General features: G+C 41.5%; 1 protein-coding gene across 1 annotated transcript in view; it reads left to right on the forward strand.

The window, feature by feature from the left end:
- The window catches only part of HMCN1 (hemicentin 1), a 206,680-nt gene that overhangs the window by 174,103 nt on the left and 9,811 nt on the right, over positions 1-22,766 (forward strand). The window contains exons 79-103 of the mRNA XM_074833139.1: positions 134-271; positions 414-548; positions 810-1,079; positions 1,436-1,626; positions 1,994-2,207; positions 2,776-2,910; positions 3,391-3,581; positions 4,317-4,398; positions 5,201-5,470; positions 5,991-6,161; positions 6,357-6,527; positions 7,613-7,783; positions 9,020-9,190; positions 9,788-9,958; positions 12,015-12,185; positions 12,629-12,778; positions 13,102-13,239; positions 13,558-13,679; positions 15,761-15,998; positions 17,754-17,816; positions 19,293-19,412; positions 19,661-19,795; positions 20,340-20,453; positions 20,848-20,973; positions 21,806-21,934. Of these exons, the coding sequence (XP_074689240.1) occupies positions 134-271; positions 414-548; positions 810-1,079; positions 1,436-1,626; positions 1,994-2,207; positions 2,776-2,910; positions 3,391-3,581; positions 4,317-4,398; positions 5,201-5,470; positions 5,991-6,161; positions 6,357-6,527; positions 7,613-7,783; positions 9,020-9,190; positions 9,788-9,958; positions 12,015-12,185; positions 12,629-12,778; positions 13,102-13,239; positions 13,558-13,679; positions 15,761-15,998; positions 17,754-17,816; positions 19,293-19,412; positions 19,661-19,795; positions 20,340-20,453; positions 20,848-20,973; positions 21,806-21,934 (3,987 nt within the window). The remainder of the gene's footprint in view (positions 1-133; positions 272-413; positions 549-809; positions 1,080-1,435; positions 1,627-1,993; positions 2,208-2,775; positions 2,911-3,390; positions 3,582-4,316; positions 4,399-5,200; positions 5,471-5,990; positions 6,162-6,356; positions 6,528-7,612; positions 7,784-9,019; positions 9,191-9,787; positions 9,959-12,014; positions 12,186-12,628; positions 12,779-13,101; positions 13,240-13,557; positions 13,680-15,760; positions 15,999-17,753; positions 17,817-19,292; positions 19,413-19,660; positions 19,796-20,339; positions 20,454-20,847; positions 20,974-21,805; positions 21,935-22,766) is intronic.

Genomic DNA, 22,766 nt, shown 5'->3' on the forward strand with positions numbered 1-22,766 from the left:
TAGGGATGGCAGAATACAGCCATTGCTAATTCAGCCTTCTTGGACTCTCAGGTTATGCAATTTTAGTATCTTCTGTATTCTCTAGACTTGAAGGTTAAACCTATTGCATTTTCCTTCTTATTTTGTTCCACAGAACCACCAGTTATCCAAACTCAGCCAGGGGTGCTGGACGTCATCGTGAACAATCCCATTCTACTACCATGTGAAGCGACGGGTACACCTCGACCCATAACAACATGGCAAAAGGAGGGCATCAACATAGTCACAACAGGTATCCTCTTAAACCTTGTAACTCCAGCCTCCTTGCTATAACTCAGAAACTTCTCTTCCCTTTCCTGAATGTTCAAACTTAGATATATTGAACCCATTCATTTAAAAACAAAAGTGTCATGCTTTGCTTATATTTGTTTTAGGCAACAGTTATATGGTTCTTCCGAGTGGCAGTTTACAGATTGCAAAATCAGCTGTTGAAGATGCTGGCACTTACATGTGTGTTGCTCAAAATCCAGCTGGTACTGCTGTAGGGAAGATCAAGCTGAAAGTTCAAGGTAAATCATCTTTTAACCTCTTGTAGCGATTTATAAACAAGAAACTTGTGCATGCTTTCTGTTAGTCAAAACACAATTCTGAGCAGTAGAAATGGACCTAATGCTTTCCTATTTGATGTGACACTGAGTAGAGGCCAGGAGGCTTTGTCTGTCTAGTTTAGGATCAAAATACACTTTTAGGATTATTTTCACGAGGAACTGAAGCATTCCAAGCTTCTTACAACATCTAATTCTTTAAAAAATTTTCTTAATTCTTTTCAGTTCCTCCTGTTATCAAGTCCCACCTCAAGGAGTATGTTGTTCCTGTTGATCAGTCTGTCACTCTGCAGTGTGAGGCTGAAGGCTACCCTGGCCCAGAGATCAGTTGGCATAAGGACGGACAGCAGATAACAGAGTCCATTAGAAGAAGAATTCTTAGCACTGGTGCTCTGCAGATCGTGTTCGCGCAGCCTGGCGACACCGGCCGTTACACGTGCATAGCAGCAAACCTGGCCGGGTCCAGCACTTCCAGCATGGAGCTGGCCGTGCTCAGTAAGTGGGACTGTATGGGAACAATGTGCTTGGTCACAACGTGAACCTACGGAGGGTGAGGAGCTAGGATGTAAGGGAGAAGTTCAGGAAAATTGTGCTACTTAATCGAGTGAGTTTTATTGGGTTAGGTTCAGGCCAGTTGCTTGAATTTAGGAAGAACACTTCCTTAACTCGGTTTGTACTATGTTACAAGTATTTCACACATTTCTCTGGCATGCTTAATGGTGGTCATTGATACAGACAAGAAACAATACAGAAGATCCAGGCAATGGTTTCTTCAGCCCAGTATCGTGTGCTTTTACAGGAGTGCTTGGATAATACATAGAGGTAAATCTTTTTAATAAACCTTCTCCCAGTTCCACCCAAGATTCGCAGTACGGAGGCACAGTACACAGTCACGGAGGACTCCCAGGCTGTTCTGTCCTGCGTGGCTGATGGGATTCCAACACCAACAATAAACTGGAAGAAGGACAATACGCTGTTAACAGAGGTAGTAGGAAAATACCGGGCTGTGCCAGATGGAGACCTCATTTTCGACAATGTTGTTGTAAGTTCCCTAAATCTAAGCTATGACTTGACAGGCTTGGCAGTAGTAAGACCTTGCTTCTCTTCATTTTCACCCACTTCTGGATTAGCCATTGTTTTATTTTGTTTTCTTGTTCTTAATGTTCCAAAGTCTTTATAAACGTTTCTTTTCCACTAAGGAGTAAAATCTGTGAAGAATTTGTGGTGATAAATTCTCAGGAAGGGCGAATAGAAGCATAGGTCACCTCTCAAATTTAGAGGAAGTGAAAGACTTCAGATGAGCATTTCTGCTGAATGCTTGTTCCAAACCTTTTGAAATTCTCTTGTCATTACAAGTGGTAGTGTTTTGTAGGAGATATCACATATATCCCCAACATGCTTTCTTCCAGCCTGAAGATTCTGGCAGTTACACCTGTGTTGCTAACAATGCTGCTGGAGAAGACACACACACTGTCACCCTGATAGTTCATGTACTTCCAGCTTTTACTGAACTGCCTGGAGATATAGCTTTGACCAAAGGAGAACAGCTCAGATTAACTTGCAAGGCAACTGGGATACCTGTACCCAAAATAACATGGACCTTTAACAATAACATTATTCCAGGTGGGTAACTTACTTGGTTATGGTCTTACTTGGCCATTCCACTCTTAGAGTTGTTTTCCCCCATGCAGCATTGCAGTTAGCTTAGGATAAGGAAACAAACTTGATAGGCAGTGATTGTGTGAGGAATATCTTCAGTATTATGCAATCATATAATTAAATTGACTCTGAGACAAAGCTGTAAGCATGGTAGTTAAGAAATTGTTCCTATTCTGTAGCCAATAATGTAACTCATTAAAAACATTCAGTATCTGATGATGTTTACTCAGCATCCAACAACTAATGCTATTTTTCTTAAATATGAAGAAAACCTCAGCAGTTCATAGAATGCAGATGCACAAAGCTCTGACTGAAGGGACAATTTAAGTGAATACATGCATGTGGGCAAATGTCATAGCAGTGACTTTTCTGTGTGTTTCTGAGGTGTCTCAGAAATGAAGTGGCACGGTTCCATTGAGCTGTGTTGCTGAATAGCACTGTAATTCAAACAGTCTTATATATCTCAGTGACTGATATTTTTTGTACGTTTAAAATCGTTGAAGTAACCCTTTACTGTGTGTTCTCCCTTCAGCACAATATGATGATGTAAATGGACACAGCGAACTTGTTATTGAAAGAGTATCTAAAGATGACTCTGGTACCTATGTATGCACAGCAGAAAACACAGTTGGCTCAATCAAAGCTATTGGTTTTGTGTATGTCAAAGGTATGTAAAATAACAGTAATTGTGGTCACCATTGGACAGTTTCACACAGCCATCTGTTTTGATAGTAGAATCATAGACTTGTTTGGGTTGGAAGGGACCTTCAAAGACCATCTAGTTCCAACCCCCTGGCACGGGCAGGGACACCTTCCACTAGCCCAGGTTGCCCAAAGCCCCGTCCAACCTGGCCTTGAACCCTTCCAGGGAGGGGGCAGCCACAGCTTCTCTGGGCAACCTGTGCCAGGGCCTCACCACCCTCACAGTAAATAACTTCTTCCTTATATCTAACCTAAATCTACCCTCTTTCAGTTTAAAACCATTACCCTTAATATTTGGTACCTTGTCTATGGCTAAATGGGAAGAATTTAAACAGGTTGAACTTCACACTTCAAAAAGTCAGAGATGAATGATCTCTACCAGCAATTTCATTACGAGCATTTTATTTTGATTCTGCTATTTCTCTGCCATCACTTGTTTTTTCAGAGCCTCCAGTCTTCAAAGGGGATTACCACTCTAGCCGCATTGAGCCCTTGGGTGGCAACGCTATGCTGAATTGTGAAGTCAGAGGAGATCCACCTCCAACCATCCAGTGGAGCAAAAAAGGAGTTGGCGTTCCGATTAGCAACAGGATCCGACAGCTTAACAATGGTTCTCTCGCTATCTACGGCACTGTAGTGAGTCACTGGTCTGTTACGATGTGTTTCTGCATTGTACTTGATTAGCAGAGGTATTCCAGATCGTATTGTTTTGAGAGAGTGGGGCTAGACATTTAATCCACTTTTTGCTTTCACCTTTAACGAATGTTGTTTTAATTCAGAGTAGAATTAGACTCAAATTATTGTGACAAAAAAAACCCAGGGGGGCTATCGTTCTCTTTAATCGTCAGAAGGACTGAATCTACATGCTAATCATTGGTGTGTGAAATCCTGGTCATGCCCAGTTAAATGGGACTTATGCTTTAGACCTTAAAAGAGCCTGGGTTCTACCCAGGTCAGCTGAAAAGTCAATTGTGTTCTCCTTGTGCAAATCTCTTGGCATCTGAATTCCTAATATGAATGGCAAGATGCATTTTATCTCTATAAACCAATGCCTGTATTTTGAAATGGGGTTAAAAACAGCAGCTCCATTGAGTTCATTTAAATTAAAAAAAAAAAAAATTACCCTCAGAATTAAGGAGTTGAAAGAAATAAAAAATGGAATAATAACAACAGTAAAAATAATTCTGAATATCAGCTTAATGTTAATAAAAGCGAACTGTTAGGATACTCTAGAATCTAACTGGGTGCCTTTTAAGATCCAGTGCATACCATGGTGTGTTGCAGAAAATTCACCTACAGAAGGGCACTGTTACCTGAAACCCTCAATATGTGTTGACAAGTTCCGTGACTACTTGATTTTCATTTCTTTAGAATGAAGATGCTGGTGACTACAAGTGCGTGGCTACCAATGATGCTGGTGTGGTGGAACGCAGTCTGACACTAACTCTTCAGAGTAAGACTCAAAGTGATAAGTTTAATGCCGCTAGATTGGAGCGATAACCTACCTTTGGATAGGTGTATGCAGCTCCCATGGAGGTTTTGGAGACTGGGCACTGCACTGTAGGTTAAAATTCATCTCATCTTTCATCATTACTATTTAAGATTCTAGTCTAAGCTAGTGACTGAGGTCAAAGAAGAGAAGCATATAGAGGGCGAGTCAGCCTCATTTTAGAAACCAACGTAGAATGGGGTGAATCACTTCCTGAAAGGGCCCATTTCTCTTAGTTGACTAGAGAGGATGTCTATACAACTGGATTAGACTAGACTCAGCTTTTAATTTAAGAAAGTTATGTGAGATGAATCCCAGCTTTCACTGACAATATTTTTGGCAGAAATAATATTTTACAATTATTTTTTCACTAGTGGTAGAATTTCTGAACATCCCTTTTCTATTACAGCCTCAAGCAGTATGGATCTGTTACTTATGTCTCAGTTGCCTCTGGGCATGATTAATAGCATCTTCCTGCAGGCTTTATGAAAAGCAACACATTTTAGCAATAAAGATGACTGTGCTTGCATAGTCAAGCCTCACTCCGAACTTTGGTCCTCAGATTGATACGTATTAAAAATAGCCTATCATTATCATTTTAACTTGCATATATTTTGACAGTGGAGGATCAACAATAATAATTTTAGTCAAAGTAAACTGACCTAAGATTTTTTTTTTCCCTCGTTCTGACCAGACCTTTAACATTCAATACAACGGAAAAAAACGTAACCATGTGCTATTGCCTAAAGAAACCTTTGTGTTTCAGGTCCTCCAGTCATTACTGTTGAACCTGTAGAGACGGTTACCGAAGCTGGTGCCACAGCCATGCTGAACTGCCAGGCAAATGGAGAGCCTCCTCCAACCATCAGATGGTCCCGCCAAGGTCATCCAGTTGTGAGCGATGAGAGAGTGACTGTCCTGTCTAATGGCTCCTTGCGTATTGTTGCAGCACAGAAGGAAGATACAGCTGAATATGAGTGTGTAGCGAGGAATCTGATGGGATCTGTGCTCATTAGAGTACCACTGACTGTCCAGGGTAGGTGCACAAAATACAGGGTTGTGATTATCAAACTGGTAGATTACAGCATTAATTGAGATTAAATGTTATAAAGCTTTTATCTTATCCATAAAATATGGATTTTATCTTCCTTCCATATATGCATTAGATACATGTTAAGCCTAGTTTGAGATGTCAGTGGCTTTGTTTCATGAAACTTTGTTCCATTATACTCATCCAGATGTGTGGGACAGATGAGTGTGAAGGAGTGAGAGACATAAGTAATAATGAAAGGATCTTGAACGAGATCCCATTCTCAGAACACATACCATAACTTAATTGTACCTCAAAAAAAAGCATTTAGGAGCATAAGCAATAATTATTTCAGAGCAGCTGAAGTGTTCTCTGAACTGTAGTAAGATATTTCTGCAGTAAGGAAGACGTGAAGTGAGCTGGATTTCCGAGTATGGCTTATGAAGTGCATTTTTCACTTTGCTGTATCAATCTAAGAATCATAAGCACAAGCACATGACAAACAGCATCCTTTCTCCCATTGCAGTACATGGTGGATTTTCTGACTGGCTTGAGTGGCGACCTTGCAGCGTAACTTGTGGTCAAGGTGTTCAGGAGCGAGTCCGTCAGTGCAACAACCCCCTTCCAGCAAATGGCGGGAGGAGGTGTGAGGGGCCTGATACAGATGTACGCAGCTGCCACAGCAAGCCGTGCCCAGGTATTTCCCTGGGGAATGGATTCTCTTAAGGCACCTTACGTTAAGTGCCCTAACAGTGAACCAAATCTGCATGACAGATTAATTGTTCTAAGAAGTTGGAATTCATTTTGACTTTTGTGGAAAGAAAAAGAAAAATTTACTAAATGCCACAAAAACATTTTTTAATGAAGACTGTGGGATTTTCTTGTTTCTTAGTGGATGGCAACTGGTCGGAGTGGGGGCTATGGGAGGAGTGTTCAAAGAGCTGTGGACAAGGTAACAGGACCAGAACCAGAACCTGCAGTAACCCAACAACTCAGCACGGCGGGAAGCCCTGTGATGGCAGTGCTGTGGATTCAGTCATGTGTAATATTAGGCCTTGCCCAGGTAAGAGAAGTTTGGTTTAGAATTAGTTGCATAAGGGGGTTTCTGTATAGATTTCTTTCTTTTTTTCTTTTTCCAAACCTGAATTCTCTCAGCTTGTTTCAAATTATCAAATTATAAAAAACTAAACTCTGAAATTTTTTATTTTAACATTGCTTGTAATGTATTGAATGGCAGTAGCTCTTGGAAACAGAAGTTACAAAAGTGCAAGGAAAATTTTCAGCAATTTCTCTTCCCCCCCCCCCAATAAAAATGTTAATTTTGTATTTTGATATTTCCCAGTGTTTGTTACACATGTGCTCAGAGTAAAATCTCTAAATCTATCGTGCACAGCCAATTGAAATTAAAAAAAAAACTATTGAAAGGCCATGTAAAACATAATAGTTAATAATTTAAAACATTATCAGTATATTTTCCTCTGGTTTTTTTAAATTTTTTTAAATTTTTTTAATTTTCAGCCATGTCTTTCTGCTAACTAGATAAATGTTCAGGTTTCCTTCCTGTCTTGGTGTAGTACTTCCCGTGTTTGACAGATTATAGTTTCATAACCCTTCGCCACTGGCATGTTTCCTTCTATACAATTTTTGTTATGTTGATTTTTCACTGGCTTTGCTACCGCCACAATACTAAATGTTCATCCACCATCTAGAGTTTAATTTCTCGAGATCTTGGCAATGGACTCAGTTCTGGCTCCTGCTTACTGGCAGGCACTGGAGCTGTGTGTCAGCCCGTAGCTAGCATGCCCCTTCCCTGGCTGGGACCTGCAGCCTAGCACAGCGCAGTCAGAGACAGGTAAATTGTGAAAGCACCAGATGTGATCAAGCGTTCAGTTCGGTTGTGCCAAGATTGTAGTGAGGTGAAGTGATGTATTCAGAAAACAAAAAGGAAAGAATTAATCTCTCTTTTGCAAACAGTTGATCCATTACAGCTGTTGTTCAAGGAAAAGGTTTTTTTCAAGAGCTGTTCAGAATATTTCATTTATTGATATTAAACAGTGTAGCTCCTTTTGCCTTAGGCTCTGGAGCTGTAATTTCAAGTTAAATCAGCTGTAGAGCTGAAACAGTTTTATAGCTGTGCTGCCTTTGCAGTTGATGGTGAGTGGAGTTCTTGGCTGCCATGGGCTCCTTGCAGTGAGACGTGTGGGAAAGGTACTCAGACACGACTGAGGCTCTGCAATAACCCTCCTCCTTCACACGATGGAGCGCACTGTGAGGGCTCTGATACACAGATGCAGGTTTGCAACAAGAGACGCTGCCCAGGTAAGATGTGTCAGACACAAAGAACAACGACAAACTTGCCATTTCCTTTCCAAGTTGTACTTAATTTGTATCAAAAGCTTTCCAGTTCTGAAAAACTTCCGTTCAAGCCTTTTACTGTCACTGGCGCCTGTTGCTATCTTTAGCATCCCTCTATAGACCTAATGTACAGGATTTCTTCTCCTATCCTTGTCTCTCTTCCTTTACCTTACCACTGTGCACAAGCAGCATTTTAAATGGCAGTTAAATCACAGGTTTCCTAAACATTTTATTTTTTTTTAAGTTTTCCTAGGTTTTGTATCCTTTTCTTCCACATTTCAATGGGTCCTTCGTGACTGGATAGGAAAACACACGTTTTTGAAGTGTGACCTCTGTATTTGGCTGAGTACAGGGTTAATGAAGGGAAATTTCATGAAGTGGACTGTGCAGCAGTTCAGACTAGATCTTTCTGGTTTCATGCTCAGTTTTGCACGTGCCAGATCCTACGCTGAGTCCCCACTGTAACTATCAACCGTTAGAAGAGAGAACTGAGCGTGTGGTAGTTGAGCAATTGAGGGCTCAGTGTTGTACATTTACCCAGCTCGATGTGCTGCTGCTGAGGACGCTGCTGCTTACAGCCAGCCTGTGGCTGCTTGGCCTCAGCCACCAGCTCCAGTGCTCACACGGGTGTACCCGTAGTGGTTTGTGTCACCATGTCTTTGGGAGATCAAAGACTGTACTACTCAACTGCTTAGACCTGCCTCATGTGGGATAATTTAGTAATAGCTCCTTTAAACAGCTGAGCCAGCAAATCAGAGGTTGGTTAGGAAGGAGTGGGGAGAAGGTGGTGATGATTACATCTGCACCAGCTGCAACCAGAGGAGAACGCACAAGCGAAGACTGGGTTTTGGGGATAGCACTCGTAGTGGCCATCTGCCCAGTGTGGTAATTTCAGGGACTACTTTGTATGTGGTTTGACTGGGTAACAGATACCTAAAAATGTGAGAGTGACTGGGCTTGAGGACTGAGTGATCCCTGACCATGATTCTGGTCAGGCTTACAGATTACTTAAATGACAGATCATGCCTTTCTCCAGCTTTCACTCCTGGAAATCCCTGTGTAGAAATCCCTGTGTAGCTGAGATGTTCTAGAAAGTCAGTAACACCCTACAGTCAGTTTTACCCTGATGCAGCACTGATTTACTCTGTTATTTCTAATGTCAGAGACTGTAACTGTACCATGCCATGCCTTTCTCACCAGTGGATGGGAAGTGGGCCATGTGGAGCAGCTGGAGTGCCTGCACCGTGTCCTGTGGAGGAGGCAGCAGGCAGAGAACGCGCCACTGCTCAGACCCAGCCCCACAGTTTGGGGGTCACAAATGTGAAGGAAACGACATTCAAATTGATTTTTGCAACAGTGATCCGTGTCCGAGTAAGTGCTTTGGGTTAGGCCACTTACCCACCTACTGGGTTTGTATGTATGCATGAGAGGGAGGAAGCTCTCCAGAAGTCACACACTCCCACAAAAATTAGGGGGTCTCAACACAGACAAGTGATACTAGCTGCCTGGCAGGAGTGAAAGCCTCTCTTCATCAGTCAGCACGACTGGGACATTTTAAACATTAACTATTAGGAGCACAAACCAATAGCAGCTGGTCCATAAGGTCCTGGCGGATTGTCAGAGGTCACACACCTCTCTAAAGTTACATCTGTCCAGTCAGAAAGTACTGCAAAGTGAACCTCTCTGTATCTCTCAGTAGAGTATGGTGTCTCATTTGGTTAATAAGAAGTGCTGCATACTTTCCTATGAATGATGACGTTCTGGAGTCAGTTAATATTCTCTGAGAAATCACTGAATGCTGGACAAGATAACTTCCTTAAATCTTTAATTGTCTGGTTTTTTAGTCTCATTTTGGAAAAAGAAATTTAAAAGTTAATCTCCAATGGGAATATTTTCCTGTCTTAACTGTCTGGTTTTAAGTATCGGTTATTAAGACAACCTCAGATAAAATCTGATTTGTTTTTACAGTTCATGGCAACTGGGGCCCGTGGAGTAGTTGGGGCACTTGTAGTCGAACGTGCAATGGGGGCCAGATGAGGCGATACCGGACCTGTGACAACCCTCGCCCTGCCAGCGGTGGAAGGGCGTGTGCAGGGGCTGACATGCAGATCCAGAGGTGCAGCACTGAACTGTGCCCCGGTGAGTGCTCAGACTAACAGAGAAATTAAATGCAGCTTTCCTTGGAAGACCTCGGGGTTTACGTAACGTGAGATTTTCATATTATGAAAGGAAAGTAGAACATTCCTGTAATTACTTACAATTTCATACAATCTAGTAATCCACTCTCACTTTTTTGCTTTAAATGACTGTCACCTTACAGGGTGACATGTTAGATTTCCCCCTTCACATGTTAGATTTTCCCAAAATGACGTGGCATAATTCAAAACAGGAAATAGCATATGAAAATCTCTCCTACACCTAGTAATTCTACTTAGTTTTTACAGTAAATACAGTTTATGAGGCTCCCAGTGAACTCTTGTAATGTATTCCGGAAGCAGGGAAAAATGCTCAGCTCAAATGCTTTAAATAAAATGACAAAGCAGTTAATTGATTTATTGATTATACATAGCTATTGATAATACATAGCTAATTGGTGAACTTACACATTCAGGATCAATATCAGCAACACAGAAGATAAACCACAATGCTGGAGACTTACTGAACACCCACAAATTTCTAAACACCCTTCTATAACTCATCCCAGAAAAGGATTATTACTATATTATTAATAATTCTGATATAATTAAGAAGTATTAAATCCCTCCTCTGTGTGCACCCCTTTACACACCCTCCTCCTGTGGGAGATGCAGAAGCTCCAACTTTATGCCTGTCTGTGCCACATTCAACCCCCTGCTGACCTATGTGCAGGTGACACAGCCCCTGATGAGGCCACATCCACACACCCAAAGTGTGGGCCCCTGTTGTTGCACCCCATGTCATCAGCCCCCACTACCTGGGTACCAGCTGCTCGTGGTGTGCAGGGACAGTGCTTCATTAGGTCTCGATGGAGGTTACAACGTCAAGCCCAGTCTGACTGTTCCTTGTTTACCCTTCTCTTGCTTGGGTTTATCCTCCCCAGTCACAAATGTTCATGATGCTTTTATAATTCTTTTCTATTCCGTTGTTACTCTTGTTTTGGCTAATGGTTGTCTTAAGCAAAGTTTTAATTGTTACTTTCCTCTTATTATTGCTAGTTTTGGGCAAATGTATCAGATCAGGCGTTTCCAGGTAACTCTGTTCAATGTGCAGTCGTGTTCTATTGTATCACCTGTTGTTGTCGAGGCCATGCAGACTCCCACACATGTGTAGTTCAAGCCCACTCTGACCTCTTGTGAGTGTTTGGATAGATAGAACATGTGTTCTTTCTTTGCAAGATTTATGTTTTGTTTGGTTTCTTGTACTCTCCTATCAGTTCTATACCTGTCCAATCTCAGATATTTTCTTTGTAGGAGTAAAAGCACTCAGAGCTGTAGACAGACTGGTTGTCCCTAGTGACAGGCTACCAAAAAGTATGACAGGAGATTCTGAATATCGACAGCTGAGCTTTATGAACTGGTCTGTGATGGGTCTGCATAATGCAACAGTGTTTTCAGTTTGAAATCAGTTTCTGTGGGGCCTGATACTTTCAGGGAACAGATGCAGAGATGGGTGGGGGTCATCTCAGCAGAACCTCCTGGGGAGGACAGCTGGCCAAAGTCAGGCGGTGGCTGGTCACTTGTCTCCCCACAGAGTGATGCTCAGGAAGCTACCCGGAGCCAGCTGAGCTCATTACCTGCACACTGGACCTCAGTATGCTGCCCTTGGGGAGGACTTGCGTGACTGTGCAGAGGGACACGTGTAGTCTACACTGCACAAAGCTTCCCTGGGCAGCCATGAAGTGGTCCCTCTTCAGCATGACACAGGGAAGGATTTCACCTAGCTCTTGCTAGATCCCCAACCCTTACACTGGACACATCCCCTGGAGGAGCCTCCTTGTTTCCAGTACAGCTGGAAGACAAACAAAATTTTAAAGGTGGTGTGTTTCTGATGGGAGACGTGTTCATGCCTGCCCATTAAGTTGGTTTTGTCATCCTCTGAGATACTGATTTTCTCTGTCACGTTGGTTCCATCAAGAAGGAATGACACTAAAGCATCGCTGATGCAACCTGATGCATTTAAAATGAAAAGTCACTTTCTTCATTCTTTATTTCTTCAGTGGATGGAAACTGGGGGCAGTGGCAAACATGGAGCCAATGCTCTGCTTCTTGTGGAGGGGGAGAGCAGACTCGAATACGCCTGTGCAGCAATCCAGCCCCGTTAAATCGTGGACGTCCTTGTCCTGGAGACTCCTCCCAAATATCCAGGTGTAATACCCAAGCGTGTCCTGGTGAGTTAACTTACAGCCTGCACGTGATGACAATAAGGTGAAAGCCTGTGGCACTCCTAATGTGACTGGTACTCTCCTGTGTTTTGACCAGTTGACCAAATAATTTCATTTTTTTGGGTTAAGTCTCCCCTACAACTTCAGCTGGATAAATTTTTTGTTAACCTGTTACGTAGCACTACAAGATGCTGTTAACAATTGTTACTTTTCAGACAGAGGTGAGCTCATAAGGTGATTCCCATGTTATTGTGCATATATTTCAGACCACATATACACAGCATCCTGTTACTTGCAGGTTGTGAGCTTTACTCTTGTAAATAATGAAGTAATATACGCAGAAATATCCTTACTTCTTTAAATGCTGGACAATATTTCTAAATTCTCCCTCCCCCAAAATATCAGACAGCAGAGTTTTCACATTTTTTTTTCCTTCCTCCCCTACACAGGTGGGCCTTCACGTGCCAAAGGCAGCATCATTGGAAATATTAACGATATTGAATTTGGAATTGCTTTCCTGAACGCCACAGTAACGGACAGCCCCGACTCTGAAACTAGAGTAATACAAGCAAAGATTACAAACGTCCCTCGGAGCCTTGGTAGGCTTTTTCTTACTTTTTGTCACCTTTTTCCTTGAGCCAGGCTGAATTCTGTGCAATGTCAGTTTTCATCACTATATTTCATTGCACCTCACTGATCTAAACTTTCCATAGATAGAGAGAAGAAAGGACGATCTCCAATATTTACTTCTAGTACATCAGTATTTGTTGGTATATTCAGAGGAGTCATTTTTACATACTTTTTTCTGGTTTAAATCTTAAGGGTTACACTAGTTTTAGGTCTTCATATTCAACTCCTACAGATGTGGGTTACATGATGTTAGGAGAAAACCACTCCCAATGTTAGGTTGCATTTCTTTCAGGTCCGGCGATGAGAAAGCTTGTTTCTATACTCAGCCCAGTGTATTGGACAACTGCAAAGGAAATTGGAGAAGCAATGAATGGGTTTACGCTCACTGATGCGGTCTTCAAGAGAGAAACTCAAGTGGAGTTTGCAACTGGTTAGTTACCTGTGATATACTATTTCCAGTAAGCTTGATAGATACTGCACTTAAAAAAATAGCACATAACTGTTGCTGAATTTGGAGTCTTGTGCTTACACCAATATTTTCTGAATGACTGTGGCTTTCTGAGGCTTAAATACTGCTTTTAGAGCTGTAATTTGAAACATGTAATGTTTTCTATTATAGGCATGGTACGCCTTATAAAAATACAAGTGTAAAATTAACTGGTTAAGGATCCCAGTTCTCATACTGTGTTCCTAACAGGAGTCTCTGGTTAGGATGTTTTATAAATCAATGTGCTCTTAAAATTTGTAGGTGAGATTTTACGAATGACTCATATTGCCCGGGGCTTGGATCCAGATGGAGCCTTGCTGCTGGATGTTGTTGTGAGAGGCCACGTGCTGCAGCTCCAGTCGGTAGCTGATGTTAACGTGAAGGTAAAAAGATAGCACCCCCTTCTCTCATGGATGCGTGCTTCCTCTCCTATCTGTATTAAAGCAGTAGACACTGAGTCCTGAAAACTGTTTTACTGTACATAACTTATTTTGTGCCTGGTTTAACTGACAGATGTTCACATTGCCTTTGAAAACAAAAAGTTGTTGTCAGGAAGATACTATCTGTCACTCAAAGTTTTTAGAAGTTAGAAGGTGTTATTGAGAAGTGTCATCAGGGCTTTATAGCACAGGCAGGCACGTCAGGTGTTGCTTTCAATAAAGCTATAAAGGTGCATCTTAAGCCTGTCGGACTTTCTGGCTTCCCTGAATGACACCAGCTCTTTTATACCATGGCACCTTGCAAAAATTTTTTAATATTACTGATGATTTGTTTGCAGCTACAATTATGCGTAGTCTGGCAGAGAATCATTCCTGTGGCTGATAAAGTTGCAAAAACAGGGGATTAACAGATTCTGTACTGGATTACGTCACAGGGTATTTTATGTGTTCTCCTCATGCACACTGTCATGCTGCTGTTAGTGATGTGCTCCTTTCCCTGCTATAGTATCAACACTTTTTCTTGGGGAGCTATCTATTATGGCAAACAGTCCTATTATACAATAATAGGCCAGCAGGGACAGGGAAGGGATCTTACCCCTGTACTCGGCACTGGTGAGGCCGCACCTCGATTACTGTGTTCAGTTTTGGGCCCCTCACTACAAAAAGGCCATTGAATGACTCGAGCGTGTCCAGAGAAGGGCAACGGAGCTGGTGCAGGGTCTGGAGCACAGGTCTGATGGGGAGCGGCTGAGGGAACTGGGGGGGTTTAGTCTGGAGAAGAGGAAGCTGAGGGGAGACCTCATGGCCCTCTCCAACTCCCTGAAAGGAGGGTGCAGAGAGGGGGGATGAGTCTCTTTAACCAAGTAATGAGTGATAGGACAAGAGGTAATGGCCTAAAGTTGCGCCAGGGAAGGTTTAGGCTAGATATTAGGAAGCATTTCTTTACAGAACGGGTTGTTAGGTGTTGGAATGGGCTGCCCAGGGAGGTGTTGGAGTCCACATCCCTGGAGGTGTTCAAGAGGCGGGTTGACATAGCGCTGAGGGATCTGGTGTAGATGGGAACTGGCAGTGCTGGGTTAATGGTTGGACTAGATGATCTTCAAGGTCCCTTCCAACCTAGACGATTCTGTGATTCATCTGAAATATTTTACAGAATTTGCTTTTTCAAAGGATGAAACTTCTCTATGAACTTCTCTGTGACCTTTTTCGGGAGTGATTAGAGAGGGCAGTTTGCATGATGGTATGAGGAAAGGTTATAATCCTGCTACTGAATTCCTCTGCCTATTGTTTCTAGGAGATATTCTCTATTGCTCCTAGTAAGATAGCTTCTATCACTGACCTTGTACTCCTGACAGAAAGGTGGAGTTCAAAAGAACTGTTTTTTCTATCCTTCTGGTTTAGTGTAAGACACAAAAAATATTTTGCTTAATATACGTGGTATTAAAGTTTTGGTTTCAAACCAGGTGTTTGATAATTGGTTTTACTATAAAAGAAAGAATGTTCTTTCAGGTTGTTTCTAGAAAGGTGGTAATTTGTGGTAGGTAACAAGTGAAAATGTTTAAATATATTAACCCCACAATACAGTAAATACACAGGAAGTTCTTGGTATTTTGATACACTGCAATATGTAGCATGTCCAACACCCTTTTTCAGTGGTAGAATTTTTCTCTATTGATTGTTTAGCACATGTTGTCAGCATCTGACTTAGAAAGGAAAAAAAATATTTAGGCCTCAAAAGATTGCTATTGAACAATAAGATCATTTTCAGGTTTTTTTGGAAATGCTTTGCTGTGGCCCCCATCGTCAGGATCCTCATTACCCCAGCCTGTTTAAAGACATATGCCAGATGCTGTTAAGATTCAACAGTTAAGAGTGAAAAAGTCATGTGTGGTGTGAAATATGATTTGTTCAGATGTTGAGGAAAAAAATCTTTCCTGGAATAGCTCTCATACCACTTTAAAATACGAAGACCACAGTGGTGTTGGCTGTACTTGGTGGCTGATGCCTGAATCTTGCTGTTTCAGGATTACACAGAAGACTACATTCAAACTGGCCCTGGGCAACTGTATGCCCATTCTACTCGTCTCTTCACTATAGATGGAGTTAGTGTTCCCTATACGTGGAACCACACTATCACCTATGATTACACTAAAGGAAAGATGCCTTTCTTGGTGGAAACACTCCATGCTTCCTCTATTACAGCAGAGTACAACCCCCTGGAAGAAACTCTGGCCTTTAAAATCCACACTTCCATTGCCAAAGGTATTGGTTTAATCTTTCACAAAAATAAATCAACGGGAAAATAATATCCTAGAATTCATTACCTATATTCTCAAAAGCTGGTTATGGCCTTGAAAGAGGAAATGCTGGGAAACTTGGGTAACTTTATTGTAGATCCTGGGACCTACATGTCTTGCTAATACACCCATATTTTAGTATGTAAAAGCTGTTGCAGTTTGCACTTACTCTTCACCTGTAGTTCTCATGGGTGATGCACGTCTGCATTTGCTGACGCTGCTAATAGCATCACTGGTAGCTTCAGATACTCAGCCTAAAGTATTTATTCATTTCCTTGCATGTACCTTTCATTCTCTAAAATGACACTACTGTCACTTTCGTCTGGGGTCAAGTGTTGGTGGGTTTCTATGTTTGGGTTTGGTTTTACATAACTATTAAGAAAAAGGATTGTTTATTTTCTTCTCAGACCAAACCAGGTAAATGTAAGTAAGATAGTAATGAGGTGGAAGAACATTCAAAATTCAGCACTAAAATGGGTAAAATGTCTCAAGTCATTCCTTAGATTGAACTTCTCTGGAATTATTTGGCATATACAGAAAATACAGTGCTGAGCTGCGCAGTGAAAACATTACTGGTACTTCATGGCTGTATTTTTTTAAGGCCAGATATGAATGGTGGCCAGTTACACAGTGCTGTGTAGACACATGCATATGTATGGTCTGTAAATCTGGTGAGTCCTAGCACAGAGGTGGCAAGCTAGTAGCTCTGTCATCTGTTGTACTGTGTCTTAGCATTACTGGCTGCTGGCTTTTATTAACCTTTTACTTGAGCGATCTTAAGGAATAGGGCATATATTTGTGTGAGTGGGTTTTCCTTTGAGAAGTCATAATTGGTTAGCAGAATGTCATGTGATCTCTTATAATATTATTTGGGGGTTTTGTACATAGTAAGGCTTCATTAACATCATCTTTCAAATGAAATAACTCATGTTAGAAAGTAAATGAAACAGTGGGATTGGCTATCTCAGTCTTTCTTTTCAATAACAATATTCTAAACAAAGTAAAATAATGATTTTCACACTTGCCAGACTATGAGCTCTTTGTGCAATTTGAAAACCAAGTTGTTTGTTTTTTTTTTTCCATTTTAAAAAGAGGTCCCATAAAAGGAAGTTTCCACATCAAGTTATGCCTATGCATAAATCTGGCCAAGCCTTTACTGAACTTGCATTTATTTCCTCCAACGATTAATATACCGCTTTTTTAAAAATTTCATAGTTTTTGAATCAGTTTTCAAGCAGCAAAATACATGTGGTCTTCGAGCAGTCTCTACCAGACTTTTCCACTACAGTACATAGTATGCACTTGTGTTCATCTACAGTGACTTCCCACAGTCTATGACATAGTGATTTGTTTGGTTTGGGTTTATTTCCTTCCTTTTACATGAAGTGAAACTGAATGATCTTTATTCTTTTAATAATGAAAACTTTATGGAGGGACTTTGCAGAATGTATTAGTCTGGGATGCAACTTGCAGTCACACTGAGGGAACCCCCCCCACCCATTTAATGTTCTTCAAAACAGTAAAAAACATGTACTACTGACTTCTAGTGCCCAAGTAGAAAAAACACTGAAGTCTGGATTTTAAAAGTTTCTATTTTAGTGTCCAAGTATAATAAGTCTTTTATAAATATCTGGGCTGCAATTCTTAATGTTAAAGGGTTTCTTAAAAGTAATACCCATATTTTCATCCACAAGTAACATGTGCTTCCTTTACCACACAGGAGATCGTAGCAATCAGTGTCCTGCTGGGTTTGATTTGGACTCAACTGGGCCTTACTGTTCAGGTAACGATGTGACAAGGGTAGTGTAATCACAGACTCATAGACTCATAGGCTGGTTTGGGTTGGAAGGGACCTTTAAAGTTCCAACCCCCTGCCATGGGCAGGGCCACCTTCCACTAGCCCAGGTTGCCCAAAGCCCTGTCCAACCTGGCCTTGAACCCTTCCAGGAAGGGGGCAGCCACAGCTTCTCTGGGCAACCTGTGCCAGGGCCTCACCACCCTCATCATAAAAAATGTATTCTTTATTTCCAATCTAAATCTCCCCTCTTTCAGTTTAAAACCATTACCCCTTGTCCTGGCCCTTTACCAGGGCCCCCCACAAGCCCTGGTAAAAAGTCTCTCTTTCTTGTAAGCCCCCTTTACATATTGAAAGACCACAATAAGGTCTCCCCGGAGCCTTGTCTTCCCTGAGCTAAACAACCCCAACTCTCTCAGCCTTTCCCTGTAGCAGAGCTGTTCCAGCCTTCTGGCCATTTCCGTGGCCTCCTCTGGACCATCATTAAGAGGTTCATGTCTTGTGCTGGAGGCCCCCAGAGCTGGATCTAGTACTCAGCCACCAAAATCTACACCACCTTTATCTAGAGTTTCAAAGTATGCAGTACCTACTTCAAAAAGTGTAGCTTACCATTGATAAAAGGGTCTGGATCCAAAGGCAGAGGAAGACTTCACTTCTGTACTCATCTAGAGTATAAGTAGTGCCCAGATAGCTCTTCATCAGTACCTCAGATCCAACTGGGGGACACTGAGCCACAGTATCTGCTGAGCCTGCAAAGCAATGAAGCACTTACCTGATCGGTGTGGAGGGAAGCACAAATGTTGGCAACCTAGACAGTAGCCCACAAGTTCCTGCTTGGGGGGTGGAGGTGAAGAGAAGGTTATGAGTGTTTTGGCTGTCTCCTCTAGATCTCTGAGTCACACTTGTTTTAGAGAACAATCATCCAACACACTTCTGTGGACTTATTTTATTGCCCCTTGAAAGCTTATAAATTAAGGAAGTCATACAAGAAGCAACACTACACCATCCAAAAGGTTTAAACCCAGGAAAACTGAAAATAAGGTTGCTAAAACAATTTTCCACTTGCAGTATCGTGTGTAAAACAGTATGAGTTCTAAAACTTTAATATGGGACATGTAGTAATCTTTGCAGATGTATCTAGGAAATCTTAACACTGAAACCCTCTGTTGTAAAGAGATTCTCTGGAAAAGACTGTATGAAATGTTCATTACTGCAGCAGTGACCCAGTCCTGCGGAGTTAATGCAAGATTCCAGCAAGCTGTGTTACTGTAGGTTTGGTAACTGTAAAAATAACCGTGGGGAACACGCTGCTGAACCGTTTCTGTGAAGCTGCTCCAGTGCTAGATCTAGTTTTGCCCTGTGGGCTCTACCAGACATACGCCTCTTACGAAGAGTTTGTTTGGTATAGTTTCTTGTAAAGTCTTGTGCAGTCTCACCGGTTTTTCAAACGTTTCCTTGTTCCAGATGAAGATGAATGTGCTGTGGGAAATCCTTGTTCCCATACCTGTCATAACACCATGGGATCTTACTACTGCTCCTGTCCCAAAGGCCTCACTATCTCTGCGGACGGTAGAACATGTCAGGGTAAGATAGTATTGCTGTGGACAGGTTGGGTACAAAAAGCCCCATGGCACTTAAATCACTAGGGAAATGTTTTGCTTGGGCTGGACCATTTTCTCATTATACAAATACGATTTATTGCTGGTACTGTGGTTATTTCATATCTGAATATATCTGCTATCAAGTATTTCACAGTTGATCATGCTCAAGACACAGCTTAATCTTTGTTTCATTTTGACAGAGTGAGGTTTACCGCTTGTTTTTAATTATAGATATTGATGAGTGTGCACTGGGTGGACATACCTGCCATGCTGGCCAGGACTGTGAAAACATCATTGGCTCGTACCGCTGCGTGGTTAGGTGTGGGAACGGCTTTAGGAGGACAGCTGATGGATTTAGCTGCCAAGGTATGGAGAGGCCTTTGGGTTTTGGTGTTAGCTTTCATAAACTGAAAATGCTGTCTTTCACTCAATTGAAAGTAACTTCTTAAAAGATGCATCTCCACCTGCATGATGTCTATATATTTCCATTAAGGTTGTGGTTGGGGGGGAGGTTGTTTATCTTTTGTGGTGTTTTGTTGTTTGTTTGTTTTTTTAAACCTTTTGCTTTTTCCATCTTTAGAAATTAACATAAAGTACTATCGGGGAATATGGTGCAGTTGGGAACTGTCATTGTTAGGTTAATGGTTGGACTAGATGATCTTCAAGGTCTTTTCCAACCTAGGTGATTCTGTGATTCTGTGAATAACCTAACATTCTTGCTTTTGTGTCCCATGTGCATTTTCTTTTACAAAGAAGTGAGAGGAGAAAACACTTCTGAACATACCTCAATAGCGTAATAACTAGAGCTCAAAGCAGAGTCCAGAATGGTGACTCAACCAAAACACTGTTCAGGTAAATGACGACAAGGCAATTCACAGCTGTGGTATCAAGGATTTGTATTGTTCAACAGATGTTAATGAGTGTCAAGAGTCCAACTCCTGCCATCAGCGCTGCTTCAATACTATAGGAAGTTTCCACTGTGGTTGTGATCCTGGATACCAGCTAAAGGGCAGAAAATGCCTGGGTATGAATGAATTTTTGAATGTTCATTCCCTTTTTTCAATGGATATAATTCAACATTTATTTGTCGCTATATTTGGTATCAGAAACCTTTATGAATGAAAATCTTACTATGGATCATATAGTTAGTATGTATTTCTGAATTTGTAAAGCAGTACTAAAAACCAGAGGAAGTAGGAGCTGAGCTGACTGATAAATGTGCATGAAATGTATTCAAATGCATCTACACAGTATAATTACAGCTGGATTATTCTGCTCTTTAGGAATTGAGCATAAGAAAGGAAGTTTATTTCCTTTCTTTAAATATTTTATTTTAAATAATTTAAAAATTTTATTTCCTTTAAAAAATTCAAAAATTTTATTTCCTTTAAAAATTTTATTTCCTTTCTTTAAATAAGACGTAAATGAGTGCAGGCAGAATGTATGCAGGCCTGATCAACTTTGCAAAAACACCCGTGGTGGCTATAAGTGCATTGATCTGTGTCCCAATGGAATGACCAAAGCAGAAAATGGAACTTGTATTGGTGAGTAGAAGTGCTAATGTACTGTACAATGATAGTAAACACAGGGACAACGATGAATTTTTTTTAAAAAAATAAAAATCTTGGAGATAGTCCATTGCCAGTTATTAAGATTTGCACGTATTAAGGCATCAAGTTTTTTTAATTTATGGGAGCATGCTTATTTAAATTTTTTGTAATTGAATAAAAGAATAAATGTATCCTTGCCACTTCTAGTTTTCCATTGCTCTTAAGAAAGAACAATAAGATTTTCCTTATCTTTTCTGCATTGTCACCTTGAATTCTACAAATTGTTCATTGACTGGAATGTTTTGCTCCATGTGTGAATGCTTTCTTAAAAGTTTGTCTCAGAAACTCTGAATCAAGATCACAGGTTCTTGCTGCTTATCAGGGCTGCTTTTAAACATAACCGATGTTATATATACTACCAAATCTTTTTTTCTAGTGGGATATGACAGGAAGATGCATTATGTCTCTTTGGAGAGTAGCTGATCGCATTGAAACATCAGTGAAAAGTTTTGAAAATTAATGGAAAAAGCGTGTGTAAATGCAATATGGTTGAAAAATGTATCTGTGTCTGCTCAAAATCTGCTTTCAGATTATGAAATGCAGATTGTGATTCGTAACACAAACTGTTGTAGAGCAGTGTCAGAGCAATCACAGCAATTACCTAATCACGGCACCAGGTAAGGAGAGTGTATGTTCAGAGGCCAAAACTATCTAGAGGGCCAAATACACTTGTGGCTTAACTGCATTCCTTCTACATTAAGAAATTTAAAGCTGTAAGAAGTTTCAAGAAAAATCTGACTGCTCCCCCTTGCTTTACTGCTTGCAGACATTGATGAGTGCCGGGATGGAACCCACCAGTGCCGCTATAACCAGATTTGTGAGAACACACGAGGAAGTTACCGTTGTGTGTGTCCAAGAGGGTATCGGTCCCAGGGAGTTGGAAGACCTTGCGTGGGTAAGCTGTCCAGTCACAGTAGTATCTCATGTTTTCTGCTACTGCTCTTGGCTGGGCTTTCTGCTGTAACATATCCACCAATGCCATTCCATTTGAAGACTACGCTATAGAGACAGATCTCCTCTGAAGTTCAAAGTTACCCATCTAAAACAAAGCATCCCATTCAAACCAAATAGTCAAAACTAAACGATTCTAAGCAGAGATTGTTAGAGGTCCATACTTTGAAAACAAAGCATACAAGGGTCTCAGAGCACTGGCGGATGGATGTGGCAAGCTACCACTCCACAAGAGGCCTCATTTATAAAAATCAGGTCAGATTTGTTAGTTGATTGGACAGTGAAATGTACCTGGCTGTGCCCTGGACTGCATCGATTCACTCCTGACAGCAGTCAAGCAGGGAGTGATGGGGAGTGTTTGCAAACACACCTAAATGAAGTGTGTTGCAAGAGGCACGATGCACCCCGACCTCACCTCTGCAAGCGAACGGCACAAACACCCCTACCCACCCGATGGAACCGTGAAGGGTGTTCCCTGGATGGGCAGAGCGGAGGGAGCTGATACGCATTTATCTCTCAACGCTCCCCTTTCTGGTTTGGGTGGATCACAGCAGGAAAGGGGGATTTCTGTCAGTCACAGGAATGCTGACCACGCAGTTACTCCCCTGTTGCTATCTACGTAGAACCTTTTGGCATAAAAACACGTGGAGCTTTCTCCCACGCACACGTGCCCAGCACTGCAAGGACGCTCTCATAGCTCTAGCGTGGATAGCCAGAGAGTTTAATGCCTGGTGGCAGTGCAAGTGCATAAAACACTTCACCTGGCATTTAGTAGA

This window comes from Strix aluco, chromosome 8, assembly GCF_031877795.1.
Source record: "Strix aluco isolate bStrAlu1 chromosome 8, bStrAlu1.hap1, whole genome shotgun sequence".
NCBI lineage: Eukaryota > Metazoa > Chordata > Aves > Strigiformes > Strigidae > Strix > Strix aluco.